At 36.8% G+C, this 13,868-nt stretch overlaps 1 protein-coding gene across 1 annotated transcript in view; it reads left to right on the top strand.

Moving 5' to 3' along the window:
- Positions 1 to 215: 215 nt before the first annotated feature.
- The window catches only part of LOC104518340 (sperm-associated antigen 1), a gene marked incomplete at its 3' end in the record, with an annotated part of 28,194 nt that continues 14,541 nt past the window's right edge, over positions 216 to 13,868 (top strand). The window contains exons 1-8 of the mRNA XM_010175266.1: positions 216 to 355; positions 934 to 1,093; positions 1,463 to 1,588; positions 4,174 to 4,241; positions 6,609 to 6,727; positions 7,220 to 7,325; positions 10,895 to 11,025; positions 11,663 to 11,769. Of these exons, the coding sequence (XP_010173568.1) occupies positions 216 to 355; positions 934 to 1,093; positions 1,463 to 1,588; positions 4,174 to 4,241; positions 6,609 to 6,727; positions 7,220 to 7,325; positions 10,895 to 11,025; positions 11,663 to 11,769 (957 nt within the window). The remainder of the gene's footprint in view (positions 356 to 933; positions 1,094 to 1,462; positions 1,589 to 4,173; positions 4,242 to 6,608; positions 6,728 to 7,219; positions 7,326 to 10,894; positions 11,026 to 11,662; positions 11,770 to 13,868) is intronic.

The raw sequence follows: 13,868 nt of genomic DNA, 5'->3' as shown, positions 1-13,868 counted from the left end.
CTATATAACCATACATCTGTCAGTAAATGTCTGTCAAGATCAGTTTGTGTGATCAGGTCTTCAAATCTGAAGTTTTTCTTTGGGAGCAATAGGTCTGCTTGCATAACAGAGTAGTACTTTAGAGCATGAGTAGGGTTATTCCTTACATTGGCATTGCTTCAAAATATTGTAAGTGCCTACAGAATCACTACATTTTTTGCTTTTAATATTTAGCTATGGGTGATGAGTCAGTACCATTTTTGCTGGACCAAGGAACCACTAAAACATATCAAATACCTATTGGTCATCTGGACTACAAGTTCATTGAAAAATGCACAGATGTTAAACACCTGGAAAAGATTCTGAGGGTATTAAGGTAACCATTATATTTTCTTAACTTCTTTACTAATTATATTCCTGCTCTGTAAAATTTGAAGGAACCTGTACCTAAATACTTTATTTGTCTTGAGCCTCTTTGTGACTTTCTAATTTAAAAATTAAAATACAAAGTTAAAGTAACTATGTTAAAAGTGTCTAAATGATAATGCTAGAAATCGAAGTCCTGTTTTAACCATCCAAAAGGTATGAGTAACTCAATGCCAGGTTTTTCTCAAATGCTGCTTCTGGATTTTAGTTCTGTCATGAAGCCACCGTGCCTGTTTGTGGTAATTTCAGATGCCATGCCTGTTTAACTTCTGCTGAAAGTAACACAAGCATTTATGAGCACTATGATGATAACTTTGAACTGTGTATGTGTGTCCATTGGAAAGTGTTTGAAGGTTAACTCGCTGGAATTTTCTGATCAAAATGTTATTAGGTGATAGTAGAATTCAGTTGTAACAGGAAAATAGTCCTCTGCAGTCACTGTGGTGACTAATACACATGTAGAGAAATATGGAGGATGCAGTGCCATTTAGTTCTTTTTTGTAACTGTTATATCTTTGCATTTTAAAGGTCTGGTGAAGAGGGATGTTATCCTGAACTTACCTTGTTTTGTGAAAAGCGTATTGAGCATTTAGATCCAAGGAGCAAAGCTCTGAGAAAAGACAAGCCTGCAGCCACGGCTTCTGATTTCACTGCTGAAGAATGGGAAACAATTAATGGTGAACTGATGGTACAGTATAACTCTAATTTATAATAGTCATTAATATAATTACTTTGATATATCAATCTTCTTCTTTTTGTGCCTAAGTAGAATATAATTACTTGATTAAACAGGGACATCAGTCCTTATCACAGGATTAAAGAGGGGTTTTTTTATTATTTTCTTGAATTAGTGTCACTGAATCTTTAAGGCGCCTTTTAACTCTACAGATTTTTTTTTTTTAGCTGGTTTTTTATTCAGAAAAGTCTGATCACTTTTTGCCTTAATTGCTTTTCCCCATTAAGAGCAGTGCATTATAAGGATAATTGTCATTGTAGACTACGAAATGTATCTGCTCTACTGCTTCAAGGCACAGATATATTATTTGTTTATTTTCAGAGCTGGCTGACAGAAATGAATGAAGATGATAAGAAACGACAGTTCCTGAGAACAGACACACTGCATGAAAGAGAAGATAACTTGCCTCCTATTCGTTGTTCCAGCAGCTGTCTTCCTGCTAATCAGGTATCTCCAGTTTTCTAATGTATGTTAATTATATGTCTTCCTGAAATTGGGAAATTTTTTATGTACAAGCTTGTAGTTGTTGAGCCTTTCTTACTAGATTTATTTTGTTAACCAGAAAAAAAAAACCTTCAAGTTTCCTTGCAAGAGACCAATGCTTAAACAAAAATGCCTCCTTAGTACTAGCATGTGTCTTGTAATAATGTTTTAATTCTGCTCAAGAATTCACTTATGGAGCAAATCTCCTTAAACACCCTTTTATGTTCTTTGGTTCACATTTCAAAGTAGTATTTAAACATATGAACTAGGTTCCTTTTGGATGAAATTATGCCAGGAGATTTTCTCCAGCTCCCAGTAGGCATTTGTTCCGTGACACCAGACAGAAGCTAGTCCAAAATAAATACCCTGAAACACATACAATGTGGATGTTGGACCCTCTGCACCATTTCACTTTATAGCCACGTTTATATTGGGTTGCACTGGTGTATGTGTAGCCTTTGGTTCCCCTTATTTTATACCCTGAGTTGGTATTCCAGAGAGATTTCTGTCCTCAGATACCTCCTCATGCAACACACATTCCAAGTTTTATGTTATGGAAATGCACTGTGATGGTATCTATATAGTCTTCATATTATTTTGGATATTCTGAACTAAAAAAAAATACTGGTTATCTGACACAGCATAGTAGGGTCTTAGGCCATCACACAGGGTCCAGAGGAGAAGCAAGGCTAAACTGTGTGTCATCTAAACTGAAGCCAGTCCATGCTTTGGTCTTTGGGCTTCAAATTGTTCACTGGGGTTCAAACCCTTTGTGAGTTCTGGCAAGAAAAATCATAAGGGCAGAGATTTTTTTAATTATTTTTTTTAGTTCCACAGCATGCAAATGTACATTTTTCATCAAAGCCTCTTGGATGAGATGCTCTGAAATATTACTGATTGAGAAATTCCTGGCTCTGCTGGAGCTGCAACTTGGTTACAATGGTCCCAAGAATCTGAGACCTAGAATTTTAAAAATTGTGCATTTTTAAGTCAACACTTCTGCCTTATTCCTTAAAAGGACATGCTGTAGTTTTCTCCCTAAATTAAAGTTGCATTAGTGTAAATACCTTATGAGTTTTCTTCTGAGAGTTTCATTATTTTTGTGCTTTTTTAAGTTAAGGACTTCTGTTTAAAAAAAAAAGATTTTATATTTATTAAATTGGTAAGTTTGTAATATACACCACGATGCATTCATAATGACAACTCATGTTTCAGCAAGCCGTATTTAGGAGATACCTCCTCCAACCACGCACTGATCACTAAATGTATTTGGCATTTTGTCTAGCTTCTTGGAAGACTGAGAACATTAATATATAACTTCAGAATTACTCTTAGAGAAGTTTGTGTAACCTATAGTCAGAAGTGTTTACAGGAAAGGTCACATTTGCATTATGTAAACTGAGATGTTTACATCCAACTGCGGAAGCATTTCCGTGTTACAGTGTCCCCACTGGTAGAGCTAGTTTAAGATGTTCCTGCTTGTTTCTTTGGTCCAGTTTCTCCCATGCTCAGTTGAACTGGTACAGATACTTAGGGACTGTACTGTCATCTCTATCAAATTGTTTGTTTGAACTCAGATAATTGTAAATCTGCAACTCTACAAACAATTACGTTGGTCTAACTCAGTGAATGATGGATTGCAAGGTAGGAGAAGGGCTGAGCAGCCAGGACAGAGTAGAATATTTTGGACTGGGAATATTTTGAACTGGCTGTTCCACTGTGGAATGCCTGTTTGGAACCACACCTTGCTATTAAGTATTGTTGAAGTCAACAAACAGGGAGGGACATATCAGAAATATAGTCTCGTTACACAGGTAGAAGAGATGCCAAAGGTGCCAGCTATGGAAATAGGTTCCATTAGTGTAGGAGATGGGTTGCGATACAAGTCAGTCAAATCTGTTATTGGGACTAATTGTTGCTGGAATGTCCTAAGGATAAATTTTAGGTAAGGCAAACCTCAGTGATGGAGCTTGTCTAAAAGCTATAGTGAGCATAAATCATCTTGAGAATGAGCTTGAGTGGAGCGTGAAATAGTCAAAAGAAGTCCAGACACTATTTTGAAGTCAGACATTTGCAAGTTTGTTGTGAGAGTTCCAGGGACTATCCAAATCCATGCATTGCATTCTCTTGGGACTGGCAAGCCTAAAACAAGGTTACTGATTCAATCTCAGTGTCAAACACCTCATCACAAGGCTGGGTTTTCCCAAGACTGAGTTCTCCCTTGCTGTGTTGAAAGGATGGTTTGGAAGGTGGCAGCACAAGGTACTAATTAGGAAGAGCAGTCTCCCACCTGAAAGTTTTATTCCGTGCCTCTGTGACATGTAACAGGGCAGCGGAGAGAAAGTGTGAGACAAGCTCCTCAGATTACAGCAATATGTGAAATACATGAAGATTTTCTTTAAAGCAAGACAAATTTTCAAGCCTATGCTGAAATTAGTCATTAATAGTGTTAGTTACTAGAAATAAGTATTGCAGAAACAAAACAAAACAAATAAAAGACTGAATTTCCACTTCAGAAATGTCTTACAGGCTGTCTGTTTCTCTTTCAGAACAAAAAATTACAAAACAAACAGAGAAACAAGAAAAACATACCACGGGATTACAGTGAATGGGACAAGTATGTTAAATTCTTTGTATTTAAGTTTTTATTAAATCTTACTTGTTTAATAATGGAACACAGTTGTTTTATAAAGTATTTTCCAGAAACATAGTATTAAGGTCACCATTTCAGAGTATTATAACACTTCAGCGAGTGTTATAAAAACTTAGAGTTTTTATAATAATTTTTTTGTTAAAATGAAAATAATGCACTGTGGTGCTAACAAGTTAGTCTGTACTTTTGTACAAGCTGTGTGAAATACAGCAAGTCAGCAGAAAATAGAAATAAAAAGTGATTTTGTTTCAGATTTCATTTTTCCTTTCAACATTTAAGATATAAAATCTATGGAGGTATGTAAAAACAAGGAATTACAATTAGCTTAATTTATCAACTTTTTGAAAGCACTTCTAGGGTTATTTAACATGGGTTTATAGATTTGATCTCCTGTGTATCTAAAGCAACAATTCTAAATTGAGGCAGGTGCATCAGGTTCCTCAGATTCAGTTACACGTAATAAAAGGGTTAGACAGTAACTGACTATTTCTAGAGTGGATGGAGCCCTGATACAAAAACACTCTCTACATCACGTAGTGGTGGCATATTACCTTCCCAAGTTATGACAGTTTGATGCCTCCAAATTGTTGAACACAGGGAGGATTTGCCCCAAAGATTTTAATCGTGTCACTCCGATGAATTGCTTTAAGACAGATTTAAATGGGAAGCTTTTTGTTCTGATTTCTTAGGGTGTTTTAATTACTGAAGGGGTTATTGTTTGGCTAATTTAAATCAGCATAGAAAGGGGAAATGCACATACTTCTATGTTTTGCATGGTAGTGGCTTCTCTCTAGCTCCTGAAATCTGGAACAGGATGCTGTAGAATCAGAGCGAGGAGGCACAAGATTCCTGTGCAGTAGATGGGGAGCTAAATCTGTGGGGTTTGGTTAATGAAAGTCCTAATGTCTCACTCTACCCCTACAAAAACCCTGTCTGCATAAGGTGCTGTTCTTACAAACAGTTGTGTATAGCAGTTATTTTCATGCATGTCCGTTTCAGAAATTGGAGCGTTCCTGCTCAAATGAGGACTAACAAAATAGGTTATCAAAATAACTTCTGCAACAATTTATTCTTCCATCCCTCTTTCCTCTGTATCATTTAAAGTAATCATTTGGGAATTTTGTTTACAGTTTTATGTACTCAATCTTTAAGTGTTTTAGCATGCTGATAATACTACAGTTTGTGAATTTTCCCATATAATGTGTTTATTTTGGATTAGAAACAGAAACAGAAGAATGAAAGAAATTTTCCAGTTTGAAGCACCTTGTGTTTTCAAAACATTCCAAGTTTAATTTCAAAACCTTCAAATAATTGTTTAGGCAATTTCTGAACGAAATGTTTCACTTCATATTTTTAAAACACCTTGAAATGTGGTTATCATAGAATCATTGAATGGTTAGGATTGGAAGGGACCTTAAGGATCACCTAGTTCCAACCCCCCTGCCATCAGCAGGGACACCTTCCACTAGACCACGTTGCTCAAAGCCTCATCCAGCCTGGCCTTAAACACTTCCAGGGAGGGGGCATCTACAACTTCCTTGGGCAACCTGGTTAGTTTATAATAAAAAGGTAAAAATAAGCTAGCAAGAGATCAGAATCAAAATGACGATCAATTAGTCTTACTTGAAAAGGTTTTGAATTTGATAAACTTTCAAAATTGTGTCTCTATTTCAGATAGAAATTATTCATACTGTCAAGATTATTGTGGAAAGCAAAGGTTATTTTTCATTAAGTCCTAAACAGAAAAGCAGTGTGTAGTGTTTCTAGGTAATGTAAGAATTGGTTATTACTGTATTTTTTTTATAGGACTATGGCACCAATATTTATTTTATATAAATTCCTAAACACTGTTTTCAAAAACTGCTTAAGAGTAGCCTGGGAAGTATCTGAGGCTATTTTGGAATTTACAGTATTAATTGCTTTGAAGCTGTTTCTTAGGTATTTTGGTGAAGGTTAATAGAGATGTTTGATAGGGCTGGGATTGAGCCTGATTATACTGTTTCTTACATTTTACCTGCCTTTTCTGGGGGGTTGTCAAGGAGGTGAGGTAGGCATCTTCTTCATTTGGTTTGTTTGGGTTTAATCAGAAGGGAGGAGGGAGAGAGGAGGTAACATATAAGCAGGGGAAGCACACCAAAAAAGCAAAAAAAAGCCAACACAAGGAAAGGAGATAAGACTAAACATCTTTTTCCTAACTAATCATGGATAATTGAACACAGCCTTTCTCTCTCTTTTCCTGTGGTTTATAATGGAAATATAGTATACCTTTATATTAGTAGAGGAGTCTTGCTATGCAGCATTATTGAATTTGTTATTTTTTATTAATTTAAGGTTCGATGCGGAAAAGGAGTGTTCTAAAATTGATGAAGGCTATGAAGAAAATAACTCAAAAGCAAGATTATTTAGTAGGCCAAGTCTACCTATAATCAAAAAGAAAATAGACACAACTGGTAATGTCTTAGAAACATAATTTTTCTTTAAGTGTAATACTGTGTTGTAGAGTGTTAACACAAATTGAAGCAGCATATTATAGAGTTAAAAATGTCTTTATCTATTTTTCAGCCCCTAGAGATGCTAAAAGTTGTTAGGCAGTCAACTGAGCCTGAAGCCATATTTGAAAAAAATCTAGTTTTACTGTTAATAATCAGTTAAAATATTTATGTTGTATTTAGGTTGAGAGCACCAGGTAAAGAAGTAAAGCATACTTCTGCTATTAATAAACCAGTGGTAGAGGTTCACCAACTGCTTTCATCTTGCATTCTGAATTGTATGCCTATCAGAAGAATTTAGGTTTTTATTACAGAAAATAAAATACAAATTGGTCTTTTAGTAAGCCATGTTCTTTTAAAAAAATAATACACAGATTATGACATTCAAAGTATTTTAGCTGTTTTGATTGCATCTGTGCAAGTTGTTATTATGTATAAATAATTTTTTTATAGGCATGACAGAGAAAGAGAAGATTTTTATTGCTACTCGTGAAAAAGAAAAGGGCAATGAAGCCTTTGCCATTGGCGATTATGTGGAAGCAGTGACTTATTACACTCGGTGAGTAAATACTATTGTGTTCTTTTATTTTAATGACTTTTACTTGTGAATATTCTTTTCAGAGCAATGTAATTAAAGCAACTTCTTACTGAAGCAACTAGTGACAGTTATTTTCAAAAGGGCAACAAGATTTGACAGAAGAATACTTAAAGCAATGTTACATCCTGGTATTAATTTTTATTATCAGGAAGAGAAGTGGATAGCGGTGGGATGCAATCTGCAGGTGTCACAAACTTCTTCCGATTTTTCAAAACCATTTTGATTCAAGGGCAAGTTTACAAAAATAAAAGGATGAACAGTATCAGTAGGATTGTCTCAGTTGTTAATAAGTAAAATTAATTTAATAACCTTCTCTTAGCAGGAAGAAAAATCATTGTGTGCAGCTTCATCATAACACTGTAATTAGTAGCAGTCCAGAAAAAAGGTATATAAACATAGAATTTAAAAAAATGAGACCTACAGTTTGCTTGTCTTATTTATACACAGTGGACTACATTCAGACTTTGGCTTTATTTATATAAATCGAGATTGTTGCTACAGGACCTCTGTTGTGTCTGTTTCAAAAGTAAAGAAGTTCAAGCAAGGTGAATGGAAGTTGAGCACAATAGGAAGAGAAGGATAGTGTTTCATTTAAGGTATTTGAATGGTGCCTTGGGAGAACTAGAATTTTTCTCTGCCCTTTTCACAGTGTTCAAACATTTATACAAACCAGGATTTTCACGAGACCAACATTTGTTTCTCATTTGCAGATAACCCATCTTGAGACACTAGAGGTCTGACTTGCAAAAGTGCTGATGCTCACAAATTAAACTAATGTTAAAGGAAACTAAATTTTGTGTTTAACTCTGTGCTTTGAAATGATAAGGACTTTAAAAAAACGCAAGTAAAAACACAAGTCCTAGAGGTGTCAAAGTTGTCACTTAGAAATTGAGAACATACGGGAATCTTGGTGTATTAATTCTCAGTGTAAACTGAGGGTAGTGATATGGCAGTAGGGTGAGATTAGGTGTTAAGATAATTCATGGGCTATGATATTATAGTGGGATATGCTTGAAAAAGTTTATGAGGAAATTAATGTGTCTGTGGTCAGTGCAGACAAGTATGTAGAAAATAATGAATCGGAATAAATTGTGTGCAACAGCAATAAAATAAATATTGAACAGATTTATGTTTAGGAAGCACCACTCATACTGTCACTGAAGGAGGCAGGGTTTTGTACAACAGCTTATGAATATTTACCTGGAGATTGTTGATGTATAGAGGTGCACAAAATTATTGATATTCATAGTGCACAGGCTGTTTAAACTGAGGCATTTGATGTGTATTTTTTTTGTTCCTGACTTGCAGCCTTAACATGAACATTAATGTAAAAAACAACCATAGCTGTATTTCATATACAATAAATAAAATACGTATCTGTAATTAAAAAAAAGTAAAAAATCTCTGCTTTTGGGGCATAAATAAGGTATTAATTAATAAGGATGGGCAGAATCCTTCCTAATGGAGAGTCTTGCCATTTTCAGCCCCCATGGGGCATTGTACACCTTCTGAAATATATGATATTGACGCTATACTGTTTTAACTGGGCACTTTTCTAATACCATCTGAAAATTCCTATTTTCTTACATTTATAAATACTTAACTAAACCATATTTTGGAATGAATTGATAATAGTCTGAAGGGGTTATTTGTATATGGCTAAAAAGGGAAAAAGAGTAGGGTTCTATATAAAAATAATCCAGATACAGTTATTCATTCTGTTTGTCCTGTAATGAGGCCTGCTATTCCAAGCTAAACATAGAGAGTACTTTCTGTTTTACAAAAAACCTTAAACCCCTCTCTCATTTCTAAAGAGATTCACAACTTCCGCAGAGGACATGCTCTGACATAATTCTGTTATGCTGATGTGATTTTAAAATAAAAGGATCTTGCCTATTTTTCTGCATGCCTCTAGTGAAATCACTCTACTTAGTCATTTTATTTATACTGCAGAATCAGAATAATTCAGGTTAGAAGCGACCTCTGAATTATATTTTCTGCAAACCGCCTGTCAAAGCAGGGCCAAGTTAAATTAGGTTACTCAGGGTTTTGTTCAATTAAGTTTTGAATACCTACAAGGATGGAGATTTCACAACCTCTCTCGACAGCCTGTTGCAGTGTTTACCTACCCTTACAGTAATTTTTTTTTTTTCCTAAAAAGTCATCAATAATTCCCTTTTTGCAACTTTTGTCTGTTGCCATTTGTCCTATTAATGTGCACTTCTGAGAAAGATGTGGCTCTATCTTCTCCATTCCTTTCCACTAAGTGACTGAAAAGACCTCCCCTGAGCCTTTGCTTCTGGCTGAACTAGGTTTAGTTATCTCAGACTCTCCTCAGAAGTATTGCATGTACTCCAGCCCCTTGACTACCCTGGTGACGCGCTGGACTCACTCCAGTCCGTTGGTGCCTCTTGTGTACAGAAGAGCCCGAGACTGAACACAGGTGCTCCACCTGTTGTCTCACAGGAGCTGAAGAGAGGGGAAGAATCACTTCTGTCCACCTCCTGGCTACACTCTTACTAATATGGCCCAGCAGGTGGTACTCCTCCTTGGCCTTGAGAGCACGCTGTTAACTCCTGGTCAATTGCAACCAGGGCCCTCCGGCCCTTTCCTCCAAAGCTGCTTTCTAGCTATTTGGCACCCAGCCTCTACTGTTGCTGGAGTTATTCTGTTTCAGGTGCAGGATTTTGAACTTGCCTTTTTAAGTCTGCCAGCCCATTCCTCTGGCCTGTTAAGGTCCCTTTGACTGGAGTTCTGCTGTCCAGTGTGTTTGTAATTGACTGTTCCCCCCCAGCTTTGTATCACTGACAGACTTTCTGGGAGTGCTTTCTGTTCCGTCTTATACCCCCCTGATAAAGATGTTAAAAGCTGTTGATCCCAAAGGGAGGCCATGAGTAACTGGTCACCAGTTGGACTTTGTATGACTCAATTCTTTGAGCCCAGCAGTTCAGTCAGTTTTCTGTCTGCCTTATTGCCTGCTTACCTAGTCCATATTTTACCTATTTGGCTGTAAAAATACTATGGGAGATCAAGTCAAAGGCTGTGCTCTACTAGGGTAAGCAACATCCTCTGTTCTTCCTTCCTTCACTGAGCTACTCAGCAAAGCAAGCTATCAGGTTGGTCTTGGCATGATTGCCTTTGGTAAATCTCTGCTGGCTGTTGCCAGTCACCTTCTTATCCTTCATGTGCCTGGAGAGGAATTCAGGAAAACTTGCTCCATAATCTTTCTGAGAACTGAGGTTAGACTGACCAGCCTGTAGTTTTCCAGGGACAGCTTAAGGGACAGATGAGCCATGGGATCTTCTCTTCATGTCAGATCTAAAACCCGGCAAGCAACAGACCTCTGAAGATGGTAAATCTAGTTGGTGGATGGTTGCCTCTGGTCTCACAGGAAGGAGTTTCTAACCACTGGTTAGAATATCAGTATTAATATTGTTATAATATTGTTTTCAGCTTCCAATAATGAAGTGCTTTTATATTCAGGTTTTCTAACTATGAACCTACCATGGTCAATAGTCTCTTCTTTTCAGGAGTGTATCAGTAATACCCACCGCAGCTGCATATAATAACAGAGCTCAAGCAGAAATCAAACTTCAGGACTGGTACGGTGCTTTGCAGGACTGTGAGAAGGTGCTAGATATGGAACCTGGCAACATAAAAGGTAAAGTAGAACAGAAACTTGCCCTTCAATATATTATTTTACTTCTAGCAAATAAAATGGTACATCCATTCATGTTGTTAGTTGACTTAATTGAGCTTTAGATCAAGTCCAGATATAAAGAAGGAAACAGAGTAGCTCCCCAAAGTAATTTTAACAGTATTTTCGGGGTCAGGGAAGTTTTATGCAGTCCATCCTGTTGATCTGTAATGAGTATTCTTATGCAGTATCATGGGGCTAACTCTTTGGTTTTTTATATTATGACTATAAGCCCTCTTGTATTCATGCAGAGCATTGTTTCCATAATACGTGCACTGAAGAATTAATTACCTTGGAAGTGATATGAAAAGAATGAAAGTTGCTGATTTAATCCTTTCTGAAGTCAAGGGCTTGAATGTAGCTAACTATATTTGTATAGGAGGAGGGGAAAAATTGGACAAAGATGGTTCACAATTCATGATCACTATCTCAAAAGGTGTCACGTGAAATTGCATCGTTAAAAAAGATCAAGAGAACAGCTATTACTAATACAGTTATTACAAAGAAAATACAGAATTTAAAAAAATGTTTTATACTTAATATATCTACAAAAAACCCCTGTATTTTTATCAGCTTTATAATACACTGTGTTCCTTTCTAGCTCTGATGCGCCGTGCCACTGTACACAGTCAGCTGCAGAATTACCAGACAGCTATAGAGGATCTGAACAAAGTATTATGTGTTGAACCAGAGAATGCTATAGCTAAGGTAAAGATAAATGAGTTGAATATGACTAGAAAAAGGTTGTATGCAGTTGCAGTATAAAGTGAGTACAGTTTATATTGTTTGATTTGAATATAAGCGCTGAGGACACACTCAATCTACTGTGCCAGTGATCAGTTTTACAAGACCACATAGGTGTCTGTGATGGAAATTAGGTACTTGAATGTGACCAGATGTTGTGTTCACTACTTAATTGTGAGAACCTGTAGGCACTCAAATCTCCTCTGTTAACATAATTTTGGTGCCTAAAAGTTTGTTGCTGAGCTATTAGTGTCTTAGCTGATGAAAATTATTTGGAAATTTCTCTCAAAAAGATTAATTGGAATAGGTGTATTTAAGTTTGACACATAATTCACAAGAAAAATTCAAAAGAGATGCCAAGCTTTTATTGTTGCAGTGGTAAAGTTAATCCAAAAGGAGAGGACCTGGGTTCTGTCCTCACTTCAGCATGATGTTATAAATCCTCATTTCTCACCTCCAGGCTAGAATGAAAAACCTGAATGAATCTGGATCCTTCTTAGCCAATTTTGGATCTAAGAAAGCTGGATGCTTTCTTTGGAAACTTGAGGTTAGGATGTGGTCCTTGTACTACTATTACTTCAGCTATTTAGGAGAGGACTGGTCAGTGTCATTTCATTGGTGTGTTCTTAGGGGTTTTTTCTGGGTTAGAACCCAGTCTTTACATTTGGACTCTACATATCTTGAGTATCTTCAGTACTAGGCAGTTCTGATGCTAAACTGGTCTTTTCCTGTTAATTAGGAGTCCATTGTGCTCCTACGCTCCTTTTTTTTTTTACATGTGTCTTCTGGATGCTGAGCACTTGCCTCATCACCTGGATTCCGTTCAGCTCTTATGGTTGGCACATTTTGAGCTGCTAGCAGCTTGCTGATTGCTACTTCTTTCCATGGAGTTATTTAATCACTGCTATTGCTTGCACCAGTGAGAGCAGTCCAAGCCTGTTATGTCAAATTCACCACATACAGCATTCATCCCTTTTAGGATGTTCTTGGAGCTAAATTCCTGTCCATAATAGTTTCCGAGTTTCACATCAATCTAGGAATCAACCTGCCTGCTTTCCTTTTTTCCCTCCCTTTTTTCTTTTTAAACACCTCTCTCTTTAGATTTGAGTTCTAAAAGAGCTTTGGGGGTTTTTTTCTGCTTACAATACTGAAACACTAAATAGCATGTGAGTCTGTTGACAAACTCCACAACAGTCTTTGTGAAAAGATTATCAAATAGGCTGTGCTGAGACTTCCTACAATACCAGACATAAGATACTTACTCATTTTGAGTACACTCTTCCAAAGATCCAAATACACTCGTAGCTTTGCTGAGCAATGCTTCTGCAGCTGAAGCAATGTTTGTACTTTGTCCTTATCTGTGCCAGCTATTATGCCTTGGCTAGAGGTGACAGAGTCCTTGGCAGGGCATTTTTGAGTTGCTCTTTGCTTGGAGGATCCTCAAAACCCTCTTGAGCTAAATATAAATGTATGGAACACATGCAGAGAGAATGTTTCTGTGCAGAGTCACTAAAATAAAGGTAAATTGCTTGTCAGGAACTGTAATTCTTCAGGGTACTTTGTCCACCTGAAGCTTTCACAGAATGACAGGGGTTGGAAGGGACCTCTGGAGATCATCTAGTCCCTGTCCTTTATTTATCTTTTTCTTGAGGAAGTGAGTACAGAAATGGCACTTCATTGTACAGCATTGAATTAAATTCAGAATAGTGCATAATGTTGGGTGTCTTACTCTGCTCTGAAAGTGTAAAGTGGAGGGTTGGTGTGTTGGGGGTTTTTTTGAGTAATCAAAAAATGTTAATGGAATGAGAGGGTGTTTGATCATCTAATTTGCAGTTCTTACAGGAGGAGCAAACCTTTTCATCATTCAACAGTGTCCTTCTGCTATACTGCTAAGAAATTGTCTCTTCTGGTTCTAGTTCTATCAGTTACACTCCTCCATCAGACATCCATCAGACACCAAATTCTCCACAGCATAAATTTTGATAAACTGATTTTAGGCTTTTTTGGAGGTTCTGGAAAGAACCCGTTTTCCATGTGTCTCTTCTGAGTAGACCATGCCAGAT

The sequence above is a fragment of the Antrostomus carolinensis genome, unplaced genomic scaffold (assembly GCF_000700745.2).
Source record: "Antrostomus carolinensis isolate BGI_N321 unplaced genomic scaffold, ASM70074v2 scaffold15090, whole genome shotgun sequence".
NCBI classification, from domain to species: Eukaryota; Metazoa; Chordata; class Aves; order Caprimulgiformes; family Caprimulgidae; genus Antrostomus; species Antrostomus carolinensis.
Note: the sequence above shows the minus strand (reverse complement) of the source record. Positions and strands in the feature narration are given on the sequence as shown.